The sequence below is a fragment of the Gadus macrocephalus genome, chromosome 6, assembly GCF_031168955.1.
Source record: "Gadus macrocephalus chromosome 6, ASM3116895v1".
Taxonomy (NCBI): Eukaryota; Metazoa; Chordata; class Actinopteri; order Gadiformes; family Gadidae; genus Gadus; species Gadus macrocephalus.
The window spans coordinates 26,321,339-26,347,399 of NC_082387.1; the positions used below are offsets into that span (position 1 = coordinate 26,321,339).

Below are 26,061 nucleotides of genomic sequence, written 5' to 3' on the forward strand. Positions count from 1 at the left end.
TTCTCGTCTCCTTGTTGTGTGTTCTCGTTGGTTCTCTTGTAAACACCGTCTCAAGTCATCCATCAACTCTGGTGTTTTAATGACCTTCAAAAGGTCCAAATGAGGTACATCGACGTACTACCTAAAATTTAAATAAAGAGTCAATCAAATATAAACAACAATAAAATACCAATAAAATACTTTTTTGCAATAATTACCTCATGGAATTCTACCAAATGAAATGAGTTCAATATGATGTTACATTGTGCGTTTTTTTATCTACACCCGATTCCAAAATAAACGCCAGCCATGTGATCGTCCTTGGCCTGGTATCCTCGTGTCTCCGGGCCCCTCTCTTATCAGGCCGACACAATATTGTGGCGTCCTTGAGGGCCGCGGCCTGGGGCTGGCCGGGGGGAGGCAGGCTATAAGAGGAGGCGTCGGGCCGGCCCCAGGTCTGCCGGACGCCCCGTCATGACCCAGGACTCGTGGCTGCTGCTGGCCAGCATGGTGCTGCTGGCCCTGGCCCTGGCGCTGTGGCTGTGGGGGACCTCCAGGACGCCGTTGTCCTCTGCCTCAGCGGGGGGACCAGGTGGAGGGCACTGTACGGGTGTTGTATAGATATCATACCATAGTCGCAGTTATTAGACGGATTGTGTTTACTTTGTTTATTATATGCATTGTGTTTGTGACGTGTATTGTATTTATGATATGGATTATGTTTCTTGTATGTTAAAGTCTTTTTTTGAGTTTGATGTCGATTTGTATATTGATTTAAATTGAAACAGGGAGTTTGCGAACTTCTTTCATGATGTAAGCTTTAAGATAGATTTAAGATATTCAAGATATTTACATCTTTTTACTTAGATAAGTTCTTATTAGACTATGTTATAGTGTGTTCGGTAAAGCGTCTTAGAATATACAAGAAAAAAGCTCGATATAAGTCTAATGTATAATTATTATATAACAGCAGACGGGTTTCACAGTGACGATGTCAGCGACCCAGTGACTCCTCCTCCTCCTCCCCCTCCCTCTCCTCCTCCCCCTCCCTCTCCTCCTCCCCCTCCTCCTCCTCCTCCTCCTCTCCTCCTCCCCCTCCCCCTCCTCCCCCTCCTCCTCCTCCTCCTCCTCCCCCTCCTCCTCCTCCCCCTCCTCCTCCTCTCCTCCTCCCCCTCCTCCTCCTCCTCCCCCTCCTCCTCCTCCCCCTCCTCCTCCCACTCCCCATCCTCCTCCTCCCCCCTCCTCCTCCCCCTCCTCCTCCTCCTCCTCCCCCCTCCTCCTCCCCCTCCTCCTCCTCCTCCCCCTCCTCCTCCTCCTCCTCCCCCTCCTCCCCCCTGCTCCTCCTCCTCCTCCTCCTCCCCCTCCTCCTCCTCCCCCTCCTCCTCTAGTCCTCCCCAGGGGCCCCCCTCCCGGGCCCCGTGGTCTCCCCTTCCTGGGGAACCTGCTGGAGCTGGGCCAGGACCACCTGCCCTCCCACCTGACGCGGCTGGCCCGGCGGTACGGCCCCGTCTACACACTGACCTGCGGCAGCTCCAGTGAGGACCGGCGCTGGGGGGGGGCTGGGGGGCTGGGGGGTTGGGGGGCTGGGGGGGGTTTGGTTGATGGGGCGTCTGGTGTTTGTGGATTCTACTGTCTATACTGTCTTTGCAGCATGAGTCTGTGTGTGTGTGTGTGTGTGTGTGTGTGTGTGTGTGTACGTGTGTGTGTGTGTGTGTGTGTGTGTGTGTGTGTGTGTGTGTGTGTGTGTGTGTGTGTGTGTGTGTGTGTGTGTGTGTGTGTGTGTGTGTGTGTGTGTGTGTGTGTGTGTGCTCTGAGTCCGGGAGTGTGTGTGTGCATTTGTGTGTGTTCCCTGAGTCTGGGTGAGTGTGAGTGTGAGTGTGAGTGTGAGTGTGAGTGTGAGTGTGTGTGTGTGTGTGTGTGTGTGTGTGTGTGTGTGTGTGTGTGTGTGTGTGTGTGTGTGTGTGTGTGTGTGTGTGAGTCCTGCTGTGGGTTTTTGTTTGTGTGTGTGTGTGTTCTCTGACTGCGACTGTGTGTCAGACCCCCCCTGGTTCCTGGTCCTGGACTGGGGGTCTCAGGTTGTCTGATGTGTGTGTGTGTGTGTGTGTGTGTGTGTGTGTGTGTGTGTGTGTGTGTGTGTGTGTGTGTGTGTGTGTGTGTGTGTGTGTGTGTGTGTGTGTGTGTGTGTGTGTGTGTGTTTTGCAGTGCTGGTGGTTCTGAACAGCAGCGACGTCATCAAGGAGGCGCTGGTGAAGAAGTGGTCCGACTTCGCTGGCCGGCCCGTTTCATACACAGGTGAACAGAAGGCGTTGGACGGATGGGGGTTCACATAAAGAGACTGGGTGGAGCCGAAGGAGAAGGACATGCATATGTAGTGGGAAAAAAATAGCTTTTTCCAAAACTCACAAATATGTATTCTAATATACTTTATGGATATTAATAATGATATTCTTAATGAAGATACTTAATGAATATACTTAATGAATGTACTTAATGAATATAGTTAATGAATATAGTTAATGAATATACTGAATGAATATACTTAATGCACGTACTTAACAAACTAACTTAACGAACACACTTTTTGAATATATATCTCTCTATATATCTATCTATATCTATCTATATATAATATAGAGCTATACATTAAAGAGCCTGTGATGGCCCCCTGCAGGCTCCCTGGTCTCGGGGGGGGGGTGCTCCATCTCGCTGGGCGACTACAGCGAGGAGTGGAGGGTTCAGCGGCGCCTGGTGCACCAGACCCTGCAGCGCTGCTCACACAGCAGCCTGCAGGCCCTGGTGCAGAGACAGGCCCTGGTCCTCAGAGAGGTACACACAACGCACAACCAGACGCACACAGACACACACAGACACACACAGACACACACAGACACACACAGACACACACAGACGCACACAGACACACACAGACACACACAGACGCACACAGACACACACAGACACACACAGACACACACAGACGCACACAGACACACACAGACACACAGACGCACACACACACACACACACACACACACACACACACACACACACACACACACACAGACACACACAGACACACACAGACACACACAGACACACACAGACAGCAGCCTGCAGGCCCTGGTGCAGAGACAGGCCCTGGTCCTCAGAGAGGTACACACAACGCACAACCAGACGCACACAGACGCACACAGACACACACAGACAGCAGCCTGCAGGCCCTGGTGCAGAGACAGGCCCTGGTCCTCAGAGAGGTACACACAACGCACAACCAGACGCACACAGACGCACACAGACACACACAGACACACGCAGACGCACACAGACGCACACAGACGCACACAGACACACAGACACACAGACGCACACACACACACACACACACACACACACACACACACACACACACACACACACACACACACACACACACACACACACACACACAGTAGCCTGCAGGCCCTGGTGCAGAGACAGGCCCTGGCCCTCAGAGAGGTACACACAACACACACAGATGCACACAGACACACACAGACACACAACCAGAGACACGCAGACACACACAAAACACACGGACACACACAGACACACACAGACGCACACAGACACACACAGACACACAACCAGAGACACACAGACACATACAGACACACAGCGGTCAGAGAGGTACACCGGTCTACAGACGTCTGTCCTCAGACCGTTCTACAGAGACTGAGGTCCTCAGACCGGTCTACAGAGACTGAGGTCCTCAGACCGGTCTACAGAGACTGCTGTCCTCAGACCGGTCTACAGAGACTGAGGTCCTCAGACCGGTCTACAGAGACTGAGGTCCTCAGACCGGTCTACTGACTGCTGTCCTCAGACCGGTCTACAGAGACTGCTGTCCTCAGACTGGTCTACAGAGACTGAGGTCCTCAGACCGGTCTACTGACTGCTGTCCTCAGACCGGTCTACAGAGACTGAGGTCCTCAGACCGGTCTACAGGTCTACCAAGGGTTTTGGTTGAATAAACGTGAAGGCAGTGATTATTTACCGCACAGTCTGTGATTAACAGACACTGATATATAACAATGCACAAATGATCAGTATTTATTTGAGCTGTGCTTCATTCTTCTGTTCAGGTTCTGATTGGGTACAACGGCCGTGCTGTCGATCTCGCAGAGGATTTCACCGTGGCAGCCAGTAACGTCATCACAACGCTGACGTTTGAAAAAGAAGTAAGCACCAAATCATCATTAAACAAACACGAGTCAAACAGGTTTTTTTGTTCATGTCATTTTATATTTTGATCGATTTTCAGTTTCTTTGTTGATAGCAGCATTTGGATTTTAGAGTTTGTGTAGTTTCTTACTTCATGTATTTAGGTTAGTTTCTATTATCGATATCAGTGTTGTGTGTATTAAATGTGGTCTCTTTGTGTCTCCAGTATGGGAAGGAGTCTGAGGAACTGCAACAACTGCACAGCTGCCTCAACAACATCGTGTCTCTCTGGGGATCCCCGTGGATATCAGCTCTGGACTCCTTCCCCCTGCTCAGAGTCAGTACCCATAATGCTCAGAGTCAGTACCCATAATGCTCAGAGTCAGTACCCATAATGCTCAGAGTCAGTACCCATAATGCTCAGAGTCAGTACCCATAATGCTCAGAGTCAGTACCCATAATGCTCAGAGTCAGTACCCATAATGCTCAGAGTCAGTACCCATAATACTCAGAGTCAGTACCCAGAATGCTTAGACTCACAAGCCGTAATACTCAGAGTCAGTACCCATAATACTCAGAGTCAGTACCCATAATCAGCCATAATACACGCAATTAACCGATAAATATTCTCGAATTTACATAATCAAACACATTTGTGGTTTCCCCAAGAAATTGCCAAATCGTCCATTCTCCCGTCTTCTGAAAGAGGTGGCGAGGAGAGATGACATCATAGGAAGACACATCAAGGAATACAAAGTAGGTTGACATGTTGTCTCCACTATCATTTAACATTAAACTCCCAACATAACACTAACATCTGTTTATGTTGCTGACTTTATAGCTGCGAGACAACCAATCAGAGGACAGCATCACCAGCTCTCTGCTCAAAGGCATCGAACAAAGTATTGGATCTGAAGACGGTGTGGTAAGTAAGCCTACTCAACATTAAGCAACAGTTACTATCCCTTAATTATGCCTATTGAACATAGAACTCCAGTAACGCCCCCTTAAGTAAAGGCCTACTAAATCTAAAGCACTAGTTTCTACCTGTTAAGTAGGCCTACTCAACATGAAGTAACAACAACCCCTTAAGCAGACCTAGTGAACAAGAAGCACCAGAAACTGCCCCTTAAGTAGGCCTACTCCACATGAGCCCCAGTAACTACCCGTTCAGTAAGCCTACTGTATGTAGAATCCCAGTAACTACCCATTAATAGGCCTACTAAACATTGAGCCCCAGTAGCTACTCCTTAAGTAAGCCAACACAACATAGAGCAACAATAACTTACCCTCAAGTCGGCCTACCCTACAAAGAGCACTGTTACTACCCCTTAAGTAGGCCTACTGAACATTGAGCCCGAGTAACCACCCCTTAAGTAGACCGAGTCAACAAAGAGCCCTAGTAGCTACAACTCTACAAAGAGTAGTAGCCTACTCTACAACAGAGCACTGTGACGACCTGGTCAGTAGGCCTACTCACCCTACATCCCCAGCAGTGCAGTGTGATTGTGTCCGTGTGTCCGTCTGCAGCGGCTGACGGACACCCACCTCCACATGGCCACGGTGGACCTGCTGATCGGGGGCACGGAGACCACCGCCGCCTGGCTCAGCTGGACCCTGGCCTTCCTGCTGCACCGGCCCCAGGTAGGTCAGGGGTAGGGGGGTACGCTAGCTCAGGGTTAGGGGGTACGCAAGATCAGGGGTAGGGGGGTACGCTAGCTCAGGGTTAGGGGGTACGCAAGATCAGGGGTAGGGGGTACGCTAGCTCAGTGGTAGGGGGTACGCTAGCTCAGGGGTAGGGGGGTACGCTAGCTCAGGGGTAGGAGGGTACGCTAGCTCAGGGGTAGGGGGGTACGCTAGCTCAGGGTTAGGGGGTACGCTAGCTCAGGGGTAGGGGGGTACGCTAGCTCAGGGTTAGGGGGTACGCTAGCTCAGGGGTAGGGGGGTACGCTAGCTCAGGGTTAGGGGGTACGCTAGCTCAGTGGTAGGGGGTACGCTAGCTCAGGGGTAAGGGGGTACGCTAGATCAGGGGTAGGGGGGTACGCTAGCTCAGGGGTAGGGGGTACGCTAGCTCAGTGGTAGGGGGTACGCTAGCTCAGGGGTAGGAGGGTACGCTAGCTCAGGGTTAGGGGGTACGCTAGCTCAGGGGTAGGGGGGTACGCTAGCTCAGGGGTAGGAGGGTACGCTAGCTCAGGGGTAAGGGGGTACACTAGCTCAGTGGTAGGGGGGTACGCTAGCTCAGGGGTAAGGGGGTACGCTAGCTTAGGGTTAGGGGGTACGCTAGCTCAGTGGTAGGGGGTACGCTAGCTCAGGGGTAAGGGGGTACGCTAGCTTAGGGTTAGGGGGTACGCTAGCTCAGTGGTAGGGGGTACGCTAGCTCAGGGTTAGGGGGTACGCTAGCTCAGGGTTAGGGGGTACGCTAGCTCAGGGTTAGGGGGTACGCTAGCTCAGGGTTAGGGGGTACGCTAGATCAGGGGTAGGGGGGTACGCTAGCTCAGGGTTAGGGGGTACGCTAGCTCAGGGTTAGGGGGTACGCTAGCTCAGGGTTAGGGGGTACGTTAGCTCAGGGTTAGGGGGTACGCTAGCAAAGGGTTAGGGGGTACGCTAGCTCAGGGTTAGGGGGTACGCTAGCTCAGGGTTAGGGGGCACGCTAGATCAGGGGTAGGGGGGTACGCTAGCTCAGGGGTTAGGGGGGTACGCTAGCTCAGGGTTAGGGGGTACGCTAGCTCAGGGTTAGGGGGTACGCTAGCTCAGGGTTAGGGGGTACGCTAGCTCAGGGTTAGGGGGTACGCTAGCTCAGGGTTAGGGGGTACGCTAGCTCAGGGGAAGGGGGTACGCTAGCTCAGGGTTAGGGGGTACGCTAGCTCAGGGTTAGGGGGTACGCTAGCTCAGGGGTAGGGGGGTACGCTAGCTCAGGGTTAGGGGGTACGCTAGCTCAGGGGTAGGGGGGTACGCTAGCTCAGGGGTAGGGGGGTACGCTAGATCAGGGGTAGGGGGGTACGCTAGCTCAGGGGTAGGGGGGTACGCTAGATCAGGGGTAGGGGGGTACGCTAGCTCAGGGGTAGGGGGGTACGCTAGCTCAGGGGTTAGGGGGGTACGCTAGCTTAGGGTTAGGGGGTACGCTAGCTCAGGGTTAGGGGGGTACGCTAGCTCAGGGTTAGGGGGTACGCTAGCTCAGGGTTAGGGGGTACGCTAGCTCAGGGTTAGGGGGTACGCTAGCTCAGGGTTAGGGGGTACGCTAGCTCAGGGTTAGGGGGTACTCTAGCTCAGGGTTAGGGGGTACGCTAGCTCAGGGTTAGGGGGTACGCTAGCTCAGGGTTAGGGGGTACGCTAGCTCAGGGTTAGGGTGTACGCTAGCTCAGGGTTAGGGGGTACGCTAGCTCAGGGTTAGGGGGTACGCTAGCTCAGGGTTAGGGGGTACGCTAGCTCAGTTGTAGGGGGTAAGCTAGCTCACTGGTAGGGTGAGGATTTGATCTAGGCTTTGGTTTCAGAGTCAGGGCTACCTATTAGGGAATTGTTTTTTAATTGTAGGGTTTGGTTTAGGGTTAGGGTTAGGGGGTAGAGGGTTTACTCTACCCCTTAAACCCAACCCCAATGTCAAACTCACTTCTCTGCATTGATGCTGCTGTACCTGGACCCCGGACCCCCCCGCCCTCCCTGCCCCCGCCCCCTATCTGCCCCCACCCCCTCCCTGGCCCCGCCCCCCCAGGTGCAGACCCAGGTGTATGAGGAGATGTGTGGGGTGCTGGAGGGGCGGTACCCCCAGTACAGCGACAGGCCCCGCCTCCCGGTGCTGGGGGCGGTGATCAGCGAGGTGCTGAGGCTCCGCCCCGTGGCCCCCCTCGCCGTCCCCCACCGCGCCCTCAGGGACAGCAGGTGGAGACCGGGCGCCCGGACACACACACACGCACACGCACACGCACACGCACACACAGACACACACGCACACGCACTTGGACTCAGAGCACACACACAAACAAGGGCACCTGGACACACACACACTCACACACACGCGCACACACACACGTGCACGCACGCACGCACGCACACACACCTGGAGTCAGAACACACACCCACACACACACACACACACACAGAAACACTGACACACACAACTGGACTCAGAGCACACACACACACACACACACACACAAGGGCACCTGGACTCAGCGTTGCTACTGTGTTCAGTATCACAGGTGACGTCATGTAACGTGTTCAGTAGGCTACTGAGGTCATGTAACGTGTCTGTACTGTCTTCAGTAGGCTACTGACGTCATGTAACGTATCTGTACTGTGTTCAGTAGGCTACTGAGGTCACGTAACGTATCTGTACTGTGTTCAGTAGGCTACTGGCGTCATGTAACGTATCTGTACTGTGTTCAGTTGGCTACTGAGGTCATGTAACGTATCTGTACTGTGTTCAGTAGGCTACTGAGGTCACGTAACGTATCTGTACTGTGTTCAGTAGGCTACTGGCGTCATGTAACGTATCTGTACTGTGTTCAGTTGGCTACTGAGGTCATGTAACGTATCTGTACTGTGTTCAGTAGGCTACTGAGGTCACGTAACGTATCTGTACTGTGTTCAGTAGGCTACTGACGTCATGTAACGTATCTGTACTGTGTTCAGTTGGCTACTGAGGTCATGTAACGTATCTGTACTGTGTTCAGTAGGCTACTGAGGTCACGTAACGTATCTGTACTGTGTTCAGTAGGCTACTGACGTCATGTAACGTATCTGTACTGTGTTCAGTTGGCTACTGAGGTCATGTAACGTATCTGTACTGTGTTCAGTAGGCTACTGGGGTTACGTAACGTATCTGTACTGTGTTCAGTAGGCTACTGAGGTTACGTAACGTATCTGTACTGTGTTCAGTAGGCTACTGAGGTCATGTAACGTATCTGTACTGTGTTCAGTATTGCAGGGTACTTCATCCCTAAGGACACGGTGATCATTCCCAACCTGTTCGGAGCTCACCACGATCCTTCTGTGTGGAGCGAGCCCAACAGCTTCAGACCAGGTAGGCCTACACTCACCTACCACCTCAGACAAGCTAGGCCTACACTCAGACCAGGTAGGCCTAGACCACCTACCACCTCAGACAAGCTAGGCCTACACTCACCTACCCTCTCAGACCAGGTAGGCCTACACTCACCTACCACCTCAGACAAGCTGGGCCTACACTCAGACCAGGTAGGCCTACACTCACCTACCACCTCAGACAAGCTAGGCCTAAACTCACCTACCCTCTCAGACCAGGTAGGCCTACACTCACCTACCCACTCAGACCAGGTAGGCCTATACTCACCTACCCTCTCAGACCAGGTAGGCCTACACTCAGAGCAGGTAGGCCTACACTCACCTACCCTCTCAGACCAGGTAGGCCTACACTCAGAGCAGGTAGGCCTACACTCACCTACCCTCTCAGACCAGGTAGGCCTACACTCACCTACCCTCTCAGAGCAGGTAGGCCTACACTCACCTACCCTCTCAGACCAGGTAGGCCTACACTCACCTACCCTCTCAGACCAGGTAGGCCTACACTCAGAGCAGGTAGGCCTACACTCACCTACCCTCTCAGACCAGGTAGGCCTACACTCAGAGCAGGTAGGCCTACACTCACCTACCCTCTCAGACCAGGTAGGCCTACACTCAGAGCAGGTAGGCCTACACTCACCTACCCTCTCAGACCAGGTAGGCTTACACTCAGACCAGGTAGGCCTACACTCACCTACCCTCTCAGACCAGGTAGGCCTACACCCACTCCCTGCTGGCTCAGCAGAGTTGACCTTTGACCCGTTGCCTCCGTCAGAGCGCTTCCTGGAGGGGGGCGGCGGCCGCGCCCGCGACCTGCTGGCCTTCGGGGGCGGGGCCCGTCTGTGTCTGGGCGAGACGGTCGCCAGGACGGAGCTCTTCCTGTTCACCGCCTACCTGCTGCGGGACTTCCTGTTCCTCCCCGGGGGAGAGGGGGCGGGTCTACCGGACCTGGAGGGGGAAGCCAGCGTGGTGCTGAAGGTCAAGTCCTACAAGGTCATCGCGGTGCCCCGCCCCCTGGAGACGGACCACGCCGCGGGACCCCCTGACCAGCAGAGTGGCGACACTGCGCTATAATGAGGCTTCATGGTCTTGATCCTGGCTGTGAAGGTTGTTACGTCTATATAGGGCCCGTAGGAATCTCCCCGTGGGTAGGAATCCGTAGGAATCTCTCACTCATGACGTTATCATTCTCATGATTTTATCATTCGTTTTTTTATCATTCGAGCGTAGCCGCTATCCTGAGCGGCTACGCTCGAATGATAAAAAAAAACGAATGATAACATCATGAGTGAAGCAGACCTTAAAAAGGGAAACCACTAAAAAGCGACATTCACACTGTCAGTGGAAATGAAACAAAAAGCTGTGCTTCCCTGAACATAAGTTGTTGATATTAGTATCGATTATTATTTTGAATTTCCTTGGAGAACCATTTGTGTTGGGGTGAAGGATTGTAAGATAATAATAATAATAATAATAATACATTTAATTTAGAGGCGCCTTTCAAGACACCCAAGGTCACCTTACAGAGCATATAGTCATCATTCAAAACTATGTAAAACAGACTAGGAATAAAAGGAAAACAGAGGTTAAACATGAAGAATAATAATAATTAATAACACTCAAAGACGCCTAAAGTGAAGTGGGGACCTCACTAACCACCACAAGATGGAGGAGTGGGACCTCGTGTGGTAGGACTACCTCTTGATCTACTGGGTCAAAGACATCATGGAGGAGTGGGACCTCGTGTGGTAGGACTACCTCTTGATCTACTGGGTCAAAGACATCATGGAGAGCAAACCACGGAGATAGCCAGCATGCTAGCGCAGATGGTTACAGCTTACCATCGTTTAATAAGATTCTTTAAGAACTACTAGAAAAAAGTATTGGTTATTGTTTGTAAGCTATCAACATTCTAGATCAGGAATTTCTTAGGTGTGGAAATAGGCATATGTGTGTATTGAGTTTACTCATGCATTAATCTATAATCCAACGCAAATTTAGAAGCGTTATTTCCGAAACATGATATTCAAATGTGTCTCCATTTCACAGAGTGTAAACAGAGTGTGTTAAACAGAGTGTTAGGGTAACTGATGAGGGTTAATGAAAGTCTGCTTCATGAATCCTGTGCAGCTGATTTCTCACTTCCCAATGTCGCCCCTCTGTGAAGGAAAATAAAACGGTGGAAAAGTTTTGACAAAAGATGGATTTACTTACTACTACTTTACTTTATGTGAGATAACATTTGCCTCCATATGATTTGAGTATGGTTTCTCGGTCATTCGCTATAACACAATGATTTGAAACCCTCCTCACCACATTAAGAGGTGAAGGCTGGCATGGAAAACTTGTTCTGCAATCAGAAAAACGTGTATGTTGTAATGGGGTTTTCCCTCTGACAAAACTGAACGCCTTCACTTCTTGAACACAGCAGTTGGATGAGTGATGAACCACGAAGACTACTACACGATTGAAAGAAAGATGTGTTCCTTACCACTTCTAGGACTTTATACTTTTATCCGGATGACTTACGGACTTCAAACTGGTAACAGCAAACAATACCAATGTAGCAAATAATGTGTTGATTATATTTAAATGTATTAGGAATAAAATATGTATTATGCATTCATTTCGTACTGTAATGATTAATAATAATACATGTATGCGTACATTTAATTAGTTCAGACAGAAAGAGGAAGCATTTTGACTGAACTTACTACCTAAAGGTTTGGTTCTCGATGACGGCTCTTCTCCGTGTGTCCAACTTACTCTTTCCTGAGGTGAAGGAGGGGGGGACTTTTATCGTTTGGTTGTGATCTGTGAGCGTTAATACCCAGCGGCCAATTTCTCCACAATGTCTATACACAATGTAATTCAGCTTCCAGATAATGCAAACATTCGACTATTTACTAATCTAGAATGAACTATGGTAATAAACTCACCCAGAAACTAGAATTCAGCTTATTTTAAAAGCAGTTACTACAACAATCTAGTTATGAATAACCGTTTTTTCTTACGCCTGGCGGTGCACGACGATACAGGTTCACGTACAGGTTCACGTTTTGATATTCATGACTTTTCAGATGAACATAAGAAATTAACTGAGGAGCAAGCTCTGGTAAAGTCCACACCATTCTCAATTACACAAGGAGATGTTAGGTCAGTATTTAGGAGAAATAAGGTCAATAAAAGTCTGGGTCCATATAGTCATGGGAGATTGTTAAAGTGCTGTTCAGCACAGCTCTGCGGGGTGTTCACTGATATTTTTGAGATGTCCTTTGAACAGAGAAGGGTCCCAAAGGCATGGAAGGAGTCCATTATTGTTCCAGTGGCAAAGAGCAACACTACAAAGAGTTTAAATGACTTCAGACCAGTGGCACTGACCTCACTGGTCATGAAGTCATTCGAAAAGATTGTGTCTTTTGTTGTTAAGGGTGGGTGAGTCCCTGGACCCCGGGCAATTTGCACACAGGGCTAGAAGAGGGGTGGAGGATGCCCAGATTACACTAGTAAATCTCCTGTACAGCCATCTAGATGGTCCGGGCACACACGCCAGGCTTTTGTTTTTAGATTTTTCTTCTGCTTTTAATACTATCCAGCGACATGTTTTAGTCAGTAAACTACTATCCGAATTTAATCTTTAGAGTAATCTCCTGAAATGGATCATGGATTTCATAACTAACAGAAGACAAAGAGTAAAGGTAAATGGTTGTCTTTCGGAAAGGAGTGTCTCTTCCACTGGCCCTCCCAGGGTTGTGTACTTTCCCCTCTACTGTATATCCTCTGCACTAATGACTGTAGAAGTCAGCATATAAATAGACACATCCCGAAATTTGCTACTGACACAGTTATTGTTAGTTAACTGCATAAACATGAATCTCAGCATGGGCCAGTGGTTGACGAGTTTGTCAGTTGGTGTGACAAGTCTCTTCTTCAGCTTAACCAAAAATATGGCCATTGATTTTTAGGAGAAACCAATCTTGTTCTCCTCCACCTACTTACATAAATAGAAACTCCATAGAGATGGTTGACCAGTATAAATATCTGGGAACAATGATAGATAATAAACTCAAATTTGACGTTGATACTGATTCTATTTGCAAGAAGGGGCAACAATGATTGTACTTCCTTCAGAAGCTTAACTTTTTCAATGTCGATAAGGTTATGATGCTTTTATTGAATCTGTTCTCACTTTTTCTTTTATTGCCTGGTATGGGGGCATCAGCCTTAGGGACAAAAACAACCTCAGCCATATTGTGAAGGTGGCTGGGAAGTTGATTGGCTGTACACATGTATCCTCAATGAACATTTATAAGACACAGGTTACTCAGAAAGCATTGTCTATATTGGACTGTAAGAATCTACCCCTTCATTGTTCATTCGAGGCCCTTCGCTCAGGCCGAAGACGAGTCCCTCTTTCTAGGTCCAATAAGACAAATAACTATTTTATTCCTAGTGCAATACGTTTGCTCAATTTGCACAATTCTTTGCACGTACCTGTAAATGTATTTGAATCTGATGACTAGATAAGTATGACCGTTTATTAGCCTGTGTCTATCTCTTTGTCGTGTGCCCTTGTGTATATTGTGTTTTTTATGTGTACCTGACTGCAAGACAAGTTTCCCTTTTGGGACAATAAAGTTAAACTGAACTAAACTGGACTGAGGTTGACGGCAAAATAAAAATCAGACCTTAAGAATTCGGGGAACAAAATATTGCGAAAAAACATCATAAGCTAGCACTATAAGTTTACCTTTGGAGCCAATCGGGACAGCTGGGGATGTACAACAGCACGCCAATGCTAACCGCTACCGGGAAATAGTTTTCAAACTGCTCGTCTCACCGCGGGGAGGTTCCAGAAGGCGTAAATATCCGAAACCCATCTTTTTTGTATGATTTAATAGTACTGAGGCTTACTTGTATGATGAAAGTCGAGGACTCTGTAATATGTTGTTTCCTGCCATTTCGCTCATCCAGCAATTCCGTTTTTGAATTGCGTTTTGTTCTCAGCCGTCTTCGCTGTGCTGGGGGACAGCGTCGATCTGCCGTGTCCCATCCCCTCGGTCGGACCCTGCTCCGAGGTCAACTGGAAAGTGAGCGACTCTTACCTGGGTTTCTACAAGGAGGTGGTCCGGGCGGGCTTGGTCACGGCCGACCTGCCCCACACTGTGAGGATGGGGGCCGGCTGCTCTCTGCACATTGACCGCCTGGAACAGGACAGCGCGAGGACCTATGTGTGCAGTAACGGGCGGTTCAACGCATCACTGTCACTCGAGATCCTCACCAGTAAGCATCTTGACCGACTGAATCACTCCCACAGGGATCTGAAGCTAAATTAAAACCTGACCTTACAATTGCCCTTTTCTTGTCATGTGTGCAGTTACTTCGGAGAAGAAAGGTGAAATGATGGAGATTCATTGTTACCTCAACGATTTCAAAGGATATGTCCGGTCTTGTCCCCACCAGGGGATCCTTCTGGAGTGGCTGAGTGAAGCCAACACAGCATTGAACAAAGAGAGATTTTCCTTTAAGTCACCCTCAAAGTGCTTCTCTAAAATAATCTTTAAGCCTAGACCGATAGACCATCGCAGAACGTGGAGGTGTCAACTCAGAGAGAATGACACTGTGAAAACCTCCCTGGGCTACACGCTAAACATCACAGGTATCCATTGGCACTCGAATCTGCACTTTGTACTTGTCTTTGCCCATGAGCAAATAATAGCTGCTTGAGTGTACGACCAATGCAGGTTTAACCATGAAGTGTGTCACCATGATTTCCTTTTCAAGTGCTTGAGCTCTGTCACATGCTGTCTCCTTTCACCCAGATGGTATACAGGAAGTATTTGCACTGGTGGGTGAGTCAGTGTCATTCTCTTGTGATACTTCATCCATCGCTGGCGGTCTGGTGCAGTGGGTGGGACCCCAGCCCACCCTTGATGGAGTCCGCCTTCCAGCCGTCACATCTAATAAACCTGACCTCTCTTTGGCTGTCAGCCAGGGGCAGGCTGGGGATTACCAGTGCTCCCCTCACGGCGACAAAACTAAAGTCTTAGCCACAGTCCGACTGCACACACTCCACGGTAAGCTGTACAAACTGGTTGAGATCACAAGATAAGGCATGAACTAAAAAAAAAATCAAGAACTCAACATCAGGCGACGACTCGTTCCCCAGTGTGGGGTGCTTCCCGTCAGGATGTGAAACACCCAGTGGGCTCTTCTGGTTGTGTTTGTCCTTCCAGTTTCTGCCGAGCAGGAGGGCAGTAACCTCACCCTGAGCTGTGTGCTCACCTGCGCCCTGGAGAAGTGTGATCAGGACGTGACGTTAGGGTGGACCACGGCCAGCCGGTCCTCCCGGCTGAGGGGTGGTAACCCCATGACCCAAAACACCATCACCTCTCGGCTGTCCACTGAGGCGGTGCAGCTCACCGGCGCCCCCACTGTGTGCTCTGTGCATAAAGACGGGGTTCTGATGGCGTCCGAGACGTGGCGCTCCGCCAACAGTAAGTCTGTGACGCTGAGCTGTGGACGTTGTCGGAGGTAGAAGCCATGGTTGTTCCTGACGGTGATGATGTGGTCTCAGCAGCAGCAGCGTCGCCGGCGGCGGCCTGGGCGGCGGCCAGGGCAGCGGCCTGGGCGGCCCTGCCTCTCGGCCTCCTGCTGTGTGCGGCCGTCGGAGGAGGACTCTACTTCCATTCCAAGAAGAAAACCGAGAAAGGTGAGAGCAGCTTCTGATCGATGATCGTTATTTAAAAATCGTCTAACATCAATGGCTGATTGTTATTGTTTTTTTTTTTAGGGAGCGAAGCATTAGGAGCCGAACCGGTAAGTAGGAGCAGTGACCTCGTACATCGTGGCAATCCACAGCTACCAGGCCGGTATGGTGTACAACCGCAACATTAGAACACGATGTATCTTTGGAATGCACGGCTACTGGGACGATATATTGTAGGAACGTAACACTGGAACTCAATATGTCGTAAGACTGGAACAATAGAACCCATTATAGGAATGCAACAATGTAACCCGATATATCATATGAATGCACGGCCATAGGCCGATATATCGTAGGAAATCAACGATAGAACCCGATATATCGTAGGAATGCACAACTACTAGGCCGATATATCGTAGGAAAGCAACAATAGAACCCGATATATCGTAGGAATGCCCGGCTACTAGGCTGTTATGATACTGATCTCTATTATTATGACCTTACCGCATCATAATGTCAGCAGTCGTTTTTCCCATATTAACACACAACAGTGTTGATTGATTTCTTAATGAAATTGCATAATAAACAGTTTCTATAAGCCATTTTCATGGAATGAAAATGGCTTTCATTGTGGAATAACAACTTATGTTATTCCACCTTTTGACTGACTTCTCCAGTTTCTAAGTTTGATTAATCCTCCTGTTTCTTCTTCACAGGCTCCGTTTTATGAAGTTATCCCGGATGTAAATCAAGAAAGATATAACGTTCAATATAACACTGGAAAATCCAACTCTGACGATGTTTTTTATGATCTGCTCCAAGCTGTAGATGAATCCAAAGCTAAGGAACTAATTCTATAAAATTTGTTGATAAAGCGATTATAGGGAAATTCTATTGGGTCTATAGAAACTAAAAAAAAAATTGGTAAACTTTGAATTTACCTTACAAACAGGAATCAATACGCAAAAAAAAGATCTCCTGAAAGCTTGTGTGTACACTGAATGCTGTGCTGTTTCGTATATTGTCTTTGTCAGGGATCCGCACAATTCACAACTGCACCACAAGGTGATGATGTGATGTTATCAAAAATGAAATTAACTGTAAACATGGCTTGTAATTTACCGCAATGACAAAAGCTGTGAATGATGTGTCTGTTGAAAGATGTGTTGATTAAAAAAGGTGTAGAAAGAAAAACTTGCAGATGAATATCTCTATGAATATGACAGATAGGGTTATATATAATGAATGTATCTTACATTCGTTATAAACGACTCATCTTTCAGGTTACTGCTGTCTGCTCCTCCCCTCCTGAGCTTCCCTCATGCCTCCGTTGTGGACGGTCCCACTTCACTTTCACTTCCTGCTGCTCTGGTGCTGTGTTTTGTGTTGAGCTATATTCAATCATCTCTGTGTTACTAAAAATACTTTTTGGTTTCCCACTACCTGTTTCTATATTTAATGTCTCACATATGTGTCACTGCTAAATTAATAAGATGTTCATTTTATGAAGGGTTTTTCAGAGACTCCCAACGCTGTACAATCGAGCCCTCAGTGGAGTCATGGTGGGGAGGTTAAGTCTTAATTTGAAGGCAGCGATTGAGTCGGCCTTCCTGGTCCATCTGGGATCCATCGCCGAGGCGCTGAAGGATCTGACCCCCAATGGAACCCACCGGACCTGTGAGAGGGCAGGCCACTTGGTAGAAGACAGGCCAGAGGGGGACAGACCAGAGCAGGACAGGGCAGAGGGGGACAGGGCAGAGGGGGACAGGCCAGAGGGGGACAGGCCAGAGCGGGACAGGCCAGAGGGGGACAGGGCAGAGGGGGACAGGCCAGAGGGGGACAGGCCAGAGGGGGACAGAGGAGGAGAGAGGAGACAGAGGAGGAGAGAGGGGGAGAGAGGAGACAGAGGGAGACAGGAACTCTGAAGATGCAGAACGTCTTGAAAGTTGTTGTGGGTGGGGAGTACAGCAGTGAGGTGAATGAACGACCCTTATTCGGGTCATTTTCGTGAATTGTTGAGTTTTGCTGAATTGTTGAGTTTTTCCATGGAGATGACCCGCGGTAAAAGGCCAAAGGAAGCGTTTTTGCTAACCTGTTAGTTCTGGTTAGTTGCGTTATGGCAGTGCGGAATAGGCAGGACAACCAAACTAGGAATGAGCACGTTGACAACAGATCCACTTCCTCATCAACCACCACAAGTGCTGCTGCACTTCCTCCAAGTGGATAGCGCTCCTCAGTCACTGCCACCGAGAAATGGCAAGAAGAATCCAAGGTGAGTCTGGATGGCCTCTACTAGGTGATATAGGTCCGACGTGTTTAGGTTTATGCCGTTAAATCGAAAAGGCCGCTCCAGTTTGGTTGATTCTGCCTATTTGCTTCAGGAGGGAAAGAATTCGGTGCCCTCAAGTCTGCACAGGAAGAAAGACTCAACAGAATCAATGAGGTTGGTCCAAATATCTTATTTTACACAATGCTAATACTTAAAGTAGTGCTACTACCATCAATACTGATTCTAAACACCACTTAATCAGTCCTACAACTCTCTCAGTGATTCTAAACATCACTGAATCAGTTAACATCAGATTCCGTTCTCTTTTTATTCGTCTTTCAGGAATTCCTCTCAGACACTCAATATGAAGAAGTGGAAGACCTTTCAACAAAGCTTGAATTGTTTAAAAGTAAGATATTGAAATTCTCTTAAACAATAGGTTGTGTATTTGTTTTTTAACAACCTGTATTAATTCTTTTTACAGCTAAATTCATGGAATTTGATCTGGATATCAGCGGAGATTTAGGTGAAAAAGAAAAGGATTACTGCAAGCGTTTGAATCAAGGATCTTTGACCGACTACAATTAACGACACAATCTCTTTTTGACAGACATCATGGGACTTAAACAAATGTTGGAGAAACTGGGCAAGGCCAAGACCCACTTGGAGCTGAAAAAGATTCTGTCTCAGGTGTCTGCAGGGGAGACCATCTCCTACAGAGACTTTCTCCACATGATGTTGGGCAAGAATAACTCAATTCTGAAACTGTAAGTAGAAAACAAGGACCCTAAATCAATGCCTCAGGGTAGTAGGGTGATAATGTGTACGATTTGGGCCTCGGTCGGGTGCTCCCATTTACTCTGCAGAATAAATAATAGCAACGGCATTCTTCTAACCAGCACTCACTCGCTAACAACAAGCAACCACAGCCAACAGAGTGGGGTCAAAAGGACAGTTCTTAAAGGTCCCATGACATGCTATTTTATGTATTCTTTAATATAGGTATTAGTGGGCAACTAACACAGTATTCAAAGACGTTCCCTAAATTCAGCCGTGGTGCAGAGTTACAGCCACTCCGAGCCAGTCGCACATTGAGCTTCCCCCAAATGCGCTGTTTCGGTGGGCGTGTCAAGGAGGAGGGTGGGGGTGTGGCCCTGAGCAGCTTGCAGCCACCATGCGCTCTGTTTACAGTGGATGTATCGCAATGGCGAGCCGCACACAGCCTTTAGCCGTGTTCTGTAAATATTCTAGAACACACGGGAGTCCTGGAGCTCTATATCTAAATATTATCATATAGCCTACACATATCTATATCATATAATATATATTATCACGGCCAAAAGCTGTGTGAGCCGATATTATGAATCTCAAACGACCGCGTTGGGTTCTCCGACGTTCCTGGTTCTTCAACGTCCACATCAATGTGAATACACACACTGTAACGTGAGCGCCACATGTGTGTGTGTGAATACACACACTGTAACGCAAGTGTTTCTTGTCGGTTCTTTGACGTGTCTTGTATTTCCACAACGAGACTGTCGTGGGGGTTATCTGAGCCATGGTTGAGAATGAATTGGGGGAAAGGAACTTTGGCTTTGACTCCCTCAAGAACATGAACCACGACATGGAGGAGAAAGGGATTGTTGGCGGCGAATGTCTCCCGCTTGAGCCCCGCTGAGGGACCACCGCCGGAGGCGGAGGTGCATAAGCGCTGCCCGGCAAAGATCCCTTTCTCCTCCTTGTCGTGGTTCATGTTCTTGAGGGAGTCAAAGCCAAAGTTCCTTCCCCCCAATTCATTCTCAACCTTGGCTGAGATAACCCCCAATACGAGTCTCGTTGTAGAAATACCAGAGACGAGAGTCCGACGTGTTATGAGCCATCACACCAACAGCAGAACGGTTATCCAAATAACAAGGAAGTGTACAACACTTGCGTTACAGTCCTGGAGCTCTATATCTAAATAATATCATATAATACATAGATATCTATATCATATAACATATTGTGTGCGCCTCCAGACGATATTATGAATCACAAACGACTTTGTCGGGGTCTGCGACGTCTCTGGTTCTTCCACTTTCACATCAACCTGAAGTCGACTGAACCGCGCGCTGCCTGCGGCCGGCTGCCCGCTGCCGGGCGATGGTGCCTCGCGGCAACCGGCGGCATGTCGCAGTTCATGTACTTCAGCGAGTCAAACCAAAGTTCCTTTCCCCCAATTCCTTCTCAACCATGGCTTAGATAACCCCCACGACAGTCTCGTTGTGGAAATACAAGACACGTCAAAGAACCGACAAGAAACACTTGCGTTACAGTGTGTGTATTCACACACACACATGTGGCGCTCGCACGGTCGAGGCTCATTGGCGGGCCAACGTCTCTGGGCGGGCCAGGCAGAGTAAGGGGAGGAGCTGAGATTCCTCATGACGTCATGAGCACAGATTTCCAAATCAGCGCGCTTGAGCCTCCGTTTTTTCAAAGGCGAGCAGAACAGCTAGTGCTCGTTTTACACCAAACGCAAGTTTTAGCCACTGGGGGACCATAGGCAGGCTAGGGGAACTCATATTTATGTTAGAAAACCTCATAAATTGAGATTTTCATGTCATGGGACCTTTAATGTCTCCCCACTCATTTCTTCAATCTGAATCCTGGTTCTCTTTTTGTCGTACGTGCACAGAGGTATTTCTGCACTGGAAATGCTAGCTCCCCCAAGCTATTATAAGGATCAAAATAAATTAGGACCTGACATATTAGTAAATCTTTACACGTTGACGCTTCAAAGAAATAAAACACGTTCATACTTAATTTTTTTTTCTGTATTTATGATTACCGCTGCACATGACATCATCATGGATGAAAGGGCTAACAAATTTCACTTGCATGTGTTGTGTTTCTCTGAAAGGATTCTGATGTTTGAAGACATGGGCAAGGACAAGAAACCTGCGGAGACCGGACCGCCGGGGCGCAGGACATTCGCTGACCTACCCTGACCTGCTCTGACCTGCCCTAACCTACCCTGGTCTACCTGACCTACCCTGGCCTATCCTTTCCTCACTGAAGGCCAACGCTTGCCTACCCTGAATGCCTCCAGATCACATTCACTCCACTGGGCTTCAAATCAGCAGCCTGGAGTTCGGCTTTATGCAGAAAAATAAATAGAAATTAAATGCTTGTCGTATTTACACTCTTGAAAAACCCACAAAGGTTAACGTTTATGGAAAGAAGAAATGTTATAACATTATTTAGTTTATACATATGCATATTTATTTGAAGGTGGGTAGACCTTAATATGGAATTGACCAAGAGAACCACACACACAACAAACTCACCAAGACAAACACATACACACACTGACCAAGACAATTACATACACACACACTGACCCAGAAAACCACATACACACAAACTCACCAAGACAACCACATGCACACACACACACCGACCAACACAACCACACACACTGACCAAGACAACCACACACACACACTGACCAAGACAACCACACACACACACTGACCAAGACAACCACACACACACACTGACCAAGATAACCACACACACTGACCAAGACAACCACACACACACACTGACCAAGACAACCACACACACACACTGACCAAGATAACCACACACACACACTGACCAAGACAACCACACACACACACTGACCAAGACAACCACACACACACACTGACCAAGACAACCACACACACACACTGACCAAGACAACCACACACACACACTGACCAAGACAACCACACACACTGACCAAGACAACCACACACACACACTGACCAAGACAACCACACACACACACTGACCAAGACAACCACACACACACACTGACCAAGATAACCACATCCTCTTTTGAGCACAAAGCTTGGAGGGAAATGAAACTCGTCAACGTTAAAAATCGACTTTGTTTGAAGGTTCAAATACATTTTAAATTGTCTTGTCTCCTTTAGTAAGCCTTTTTAACTCTTATTCAATGGTATTTGTTGTACATAATAATAATTATAACTATTATAGCAACCTGGTTGCTATAAGATCAAGATCCTCATAGGATTCAAACCTCAACTTCAGATTCTGCACTGATGACGATTCTCTTCTCGACGCGAGTCTCTGTGGATCCACTTTTCACCACCTGACCAAAGACAAATGTTAGCTACATTATCAATAAAGACATGCTGAATAAAGACAGAGGTATGTATATTATCAATATAGTCAGAGGTAGCTACATCATCAATAAAGAAGGAGGTAGCTACATTATCAATAAAGACGGAGGTAGCTTCATCATCAATAAAGACAGAGGTAGCTACATCATCAATAAAGACGGAGGTAGCTACATCATCAATAAAGACGGAGGTAGCTACATCATCAATAAAGACGGAGGTGGCTACATCATCAATAAAGACGGAGGTAGCTTCATCATCAATAAAGACGGAGGTAGCTACATCATCAATAAAGACGGAGGTAGCTTCATCATCAATAAAGACAGAGGTAGCTACATCATCAATAAAGAAAGAGGTAGCTTCATCATCAATAAAGACGGAGGTAGCTTCATCATCAATAAAGACGGAGGTAGCTACATCATCAATAAAGACAGAGGTAGCTACATCATCAATAAAGACGGAGGTAGCTTCATCATCAATAAAGACGGAGGTAGCTACATCATCAATAAAGACGGAGGTAGCTACATCATCAATAAAGACAGAGGTAGCTTCATCATCAATAAAGACAGAGGTAGCTTCATCATCAATAAAGACGGAGGTAGCTACATCATCAATAAAGACGGAGGTAGCTACATCATCAATAAAGACGGAGGTAGCTTCATCATCAATAAAGACGGAGGTAGCTACATCATCAATAAAGAAAGAGGTAGCTACATCATCAATAAAGACGGAGGTAGCTACATCATCAATAAAGACGGAGGTAGCTACATCATCAATAAAGACGGAGGTAGCTTCATCATCAATAAAGACGGAGGTAGCTACATCATCAATAAAGACGGAGGTAGCTTCATCATCAATAAAGACGGAGGTAGCTACATCATCAATAAAGACGGAGGTAGCTTCATCATCAATAAAGACAGAGGTAGCTACATCATCAATAAAGAAAGAGGTAGCTACATCATCAATAAAGACAGAGGTAGCTACATCATCAATAAAGAAAGAGGTAGCTTCATCATCAATAAAGACGGAGGTAGCTTCATCATCAATAAAGACAGAGGTAGCTACATCATCAATAAAGAAAGAGGTAGCTTCATCATCAATAAAGACAGAGGTAGCTACATCATCAATAAAGACAGAGGTAGCTTCATCATCAATAAAGACAGAGGTAGCTTCATCATCAATAAAGACGGAGGTAGCTTCATCATCAATAAAGACAGAGGTAGCTTCATCATCAATAAAGACGGAGGTAGCTTCATCATCAATAAAGACAGAGGTAGCTTCATCATCAATAAAGACGGAGGTAGCTTCATCATCAATAAAGACAGAGGTAGCTTCATCATCAATAAAGACAGAGGTAGCTTCATCATCAATAAAGAAAGAGGTAGCTACATCATCAATAAAGAAAGAGGTAGCTTCATCATCAATAAAGAAAGAGGTAGCTACATCATCAATAAAGACGGAGGTAGCTACATCATCAATAAAGAAAGAGGTAGCTTCATCATCAATAAAGAAAGAGGTAGCTTCATCATCAATAAAGACGGAGGTAGCTTCATCATCAATAAAGACAGAGGTAGCTTCATCATCAATAAAGACAGAGGTAGCTTCATCATCAATAAAGACGGAGGTAGCTTCATCATCAATAAAGACGGAGGTAGCTTCATCATCAATAAAGACAGAGGTAGCTTCATCATCAATAAAGACGGAGGTAGCTTCATCATCAATAAAGACGGAGGTAGCTTCATCATCAATAAAGACGGAGGTAGCTACATCATCAATAAAGACGGAGGTAGCTTCATCATCAATAAAGACGGAGGTAGCTTCATCATCAATAAAGACGGAGGTAGCTACATCATCAATAAAGACGGAGGTAGCTTCATCATCAATAAAGACGGAGGTAGCTACATCATCAATAAAGACGGAGGTAGCTACATCATCAATAAAGACGGAGGTAGCTACATCATCAATAAAGACGGAGGTAGCTACATCATCAATAAAGACGGAGGTAGCTTCATCATCAATAAAGACGGAGGTAGCTACATCATCAATAAAGACGGAGGTAGCTACATCATCAATAAAGAAAGAGGTAGCTTCATCATCAATAAAGACGGAGGTAGCTACATCATCAATAAAGACGGAGGTAGCTACATCATCAATAAAGACGGAGGTAGCTACATCATCAATAAAGACGGAGGTAGCTACATCATCAATAAAGACGGAGGTAGCTTCATCATCAATAAAGACGGAGGTAGCTACATCATCAATAAAGACGGAGGTAGCTACATCATCAATAAAGAAAGAGGTAGCTTCATCATCAATAAAGACGGAGGTAGCTTCATCATCAATAAAGACGGAGGTAGCTACATCATCAAAAAAGACGGAGGTAGCTACATCATCAATAAAGACGGAGGTAGCTACATCATCAATAAAGACAGAGGTAGCTACATCATCAATAAAGACGGAGGTAGCTTCATCATCAATAAAGACGGAGGTAGCTACATCATCAATAAAGACGGAGGTAGCTACATCATCAATAAAGACGGAGGTAGCTACATCATCAATAAAGACGGAGGTAGCTACATCATCAATAAAGACAGAGGTAGCTACATCATCAATAAAGACGGAGGTAGCTTCATCATCAATAAAGACGGAGGTAGCTACATCATCAATAAAGACGGAGGTAGCTACATCATCAATAAAGACGGAGGTAGCTACATCATCAATAAAGACGGAGGTGGCTACATCATCAATAAAGACGGAGGTAGCTTCATCATCAATAAAGACGGAGGTGGCTACATCATCAATAAAGACGGAGGTAGCTACATCATCAATAAAGACGGAGGTGGCTACATCATCAATAAAGACGGAGGTAGCTACATCATCAATAAAGACGGAGGTAGCTACATCATCAATAAAGACGGAGGTAGCTACATCATCAATAAAGACGGAGGTAGCTTCATCATCAATAAAGACGGAGGTAGCTACATCATCAATAAAGACGGAGGTAGCTTCATCATCAATAAAGACGGAGGTAGCTACATCATCAATAAAGACGGAGGTAGCTTCATCATCAATAAAGACGGAGGTAGCTTCATCATCAGTAAAGACGGAGGTAGCTACATCATCAATAAAGACGGAGGTAGCTTCATCATCAATAAAGAAAGAGGTAGCTTCATCATCAGTAAAGACGGAGGTAGCTACATCATCAATAAAGACGGAGGTAGCTTCATCATCAATAAAGACGGAGGTAGCTTCATCATCAATAAAGACGGAGGTAGCTTCATCATCAATAAAGACGGAGGTAGCTTCATCATCAATAAAGAAAGAGGTAGCTTCATCATCAGTAAAGACGGAGGTAGCTTCATCATCAGTAAAGACGGAGGTAGCTACATCATCAATAAAGACGGAGGTAGCTTCATCATCAGTAAAGACGGAGGTAGCTTCATCATCAATAAAGACGGAGGTGGCTTCATCATCAATAAAGACGGAGGTAGCTACATCATCAATAAAGACGGAGGTAGCTACATCATCAATAAAGACGGAGGTGGCTACATCATCAATAAAGACGGAGGTAGCTACATCATCAATAAAGACGGAGGTGGCTACATCATCAATAAAGACGGAGGTAGCTTCATCATCAATAAAGACGGAGGTAGCTTCATCATCAATAAAGACGGAGGTAGCTACATCATCAATAA

General features: G+C 47.3%; 3 protein-coding genes and 1 long non-coding RNA gene across 4 annotated transcripts; 3 read left to right on the forward strand and 1 right to left on the reverse strand.

Annotated features, from left to right (window-relative positions):
- The first annotated feature begins 418 nt into the window (after positions 1–418).
- LOC132460203 (steroid 21-hydroxylase) lies at positions 419–10,668 on the forward strand. The gene is made up of 12 exons (XM_060055273.1): positions 419–583; positions 1,368–1,514; positions 2,182–2,271; positions 2,651–2,805; positions 4,101–4,196; positions 4,406–4,516; positions 4,849–4,935; positions 5,021–5,104; positions 5,710–5,823; positions 7,889–8,055; positions 9,096–9,199; positions 9,992–10,668. Exons 1-12 carry the CDS (start codon positions 454–456, stop codon positions 10,288–10,290), a joined length of 1,584 nt encoding a protein of 527 aa, XP_059911256.1. The 5' UTR covers positions 419–453; the 3' UTR covers positions 10,291–10,668.
- A 670-nt stretch (positions 10,669–11,338) lies between these two features.
- LOC132459606 (uncharacterized) lies at positions 11,339–15,945 on the forward strand. The gene is made up of 6 exons (XM_060054252.1): positions 11,339–11,758; positions 14,224–14,499; positions 14,594–14,875; positions 15,039–15,293; positions 15,453–15,713; positions 15,794–15,945. The coding sequence occupies exons 1-6, from the start codon at positions 11,659–11,661 to the stop codon at positions 15,943–15,945; spliced, it is 1,326 nt and encodes a 441-aa protein (XP_059910235.1). The 5' UTR covers positions 11,339–11,658.
- Positions 15,946–18,041: 2,096 nt separating this feature from the next.
- Positions 18,042–21,366, forward strand: LOC132460204 (allograft inflammatory factor 1-like). The gene is made up of 6 exons (XM_060055274.1): positions 18,042–18,197; positions 18,307–18,368; positions 18,537–18,603; positions 18,679–18,720; positions 18,805–18,961; positions 21,097–21,366. Exons 1-6 carry the CDS (start codon positions 18,179–18,181, stop codon positions 21,182–21,184), a joined length of 435 nt encoding a protein of 144 aa, XP_059911257.1. The 5' UTR covers positions 18,042–18,178; the 3' UTR covers positions 21,185–21,366.
- Positions 21,367–21,502: 136 nt separating this feature from the next.
- On the reverse strand, positions 21,503–21,824 carry LOC132460205 (uncharacterized). The gene is made up of 2 exons (XR_009526367.1): positions 21,795–21,824; positions 21,503–21,754 (listed from the first exon to the last, which is right to left on the reverse strand). It is a non-coding gene; the product is annotated as an uncharacterized LOC132460205 (long non-coding RNA).
- Between the last annotated feature and the right edge of the window lie 4,237 nt (positions 21,825–26,061).

Coding starts and splice junctions, on each gene's coding strand:
- LOC132460203 (XM_060055273.1), top strand. CDS start 454: ATGACCCAGGACTCGTGGCTGCTGCTGGCCAGCATGGTGCTGCTGGCC. Junction 584..1,367: donor GGGACCAGGTGGAGGGCACT/GTACGGGTGTTG, acceptor CTCCTCCTCTAG/TCCTCCCCAGGGGCCCCCCT. Junction 4,517..4,848: donor ACTCCTTCCCCCTGCTCAGA/GTCAGTACCCAT, acceptor GGTTTCCCCAAG/AAATTGCCAAATCGTCCATT.
- LOC132459606 (XM_060054252.1), top strand. CDS start 11,659: ATGAACCACGAAGACTACTACACGATTGAAAGAAAGATGTGTTCCTTA. Junction 14,500..14,593: donor GTCACTCGAGATCCTCACCA/GTAAGCATCTTG, acceptor TCATGTGTGCAG/TTACTTCGGAGAAGAAAGGT. Junction 15,714..15,793: donor GACGTGGCGCTCCGCCAACA/GTAAGTCTGTGA, acceptor ATGTGGTCTCAG/CAGCAGCAGCGTCGCCGGCG.
- LOC132460204 (XM_060055274.1), top strand. Junction 18,604..18,678: donor AAAGCTTGAATTGTTTAAAA/GTAAGATATTGA, acceptor TTCTTTTTACAG/CTAAATTCATGGAATTTGAT. Junction 18,962..21,096: donor AATAACTCAATTCTGAAACT/GTAAGTAGAAAA, acceptor TTTCTCTGAAAG/GATTCTGATGTTTGAAGACA.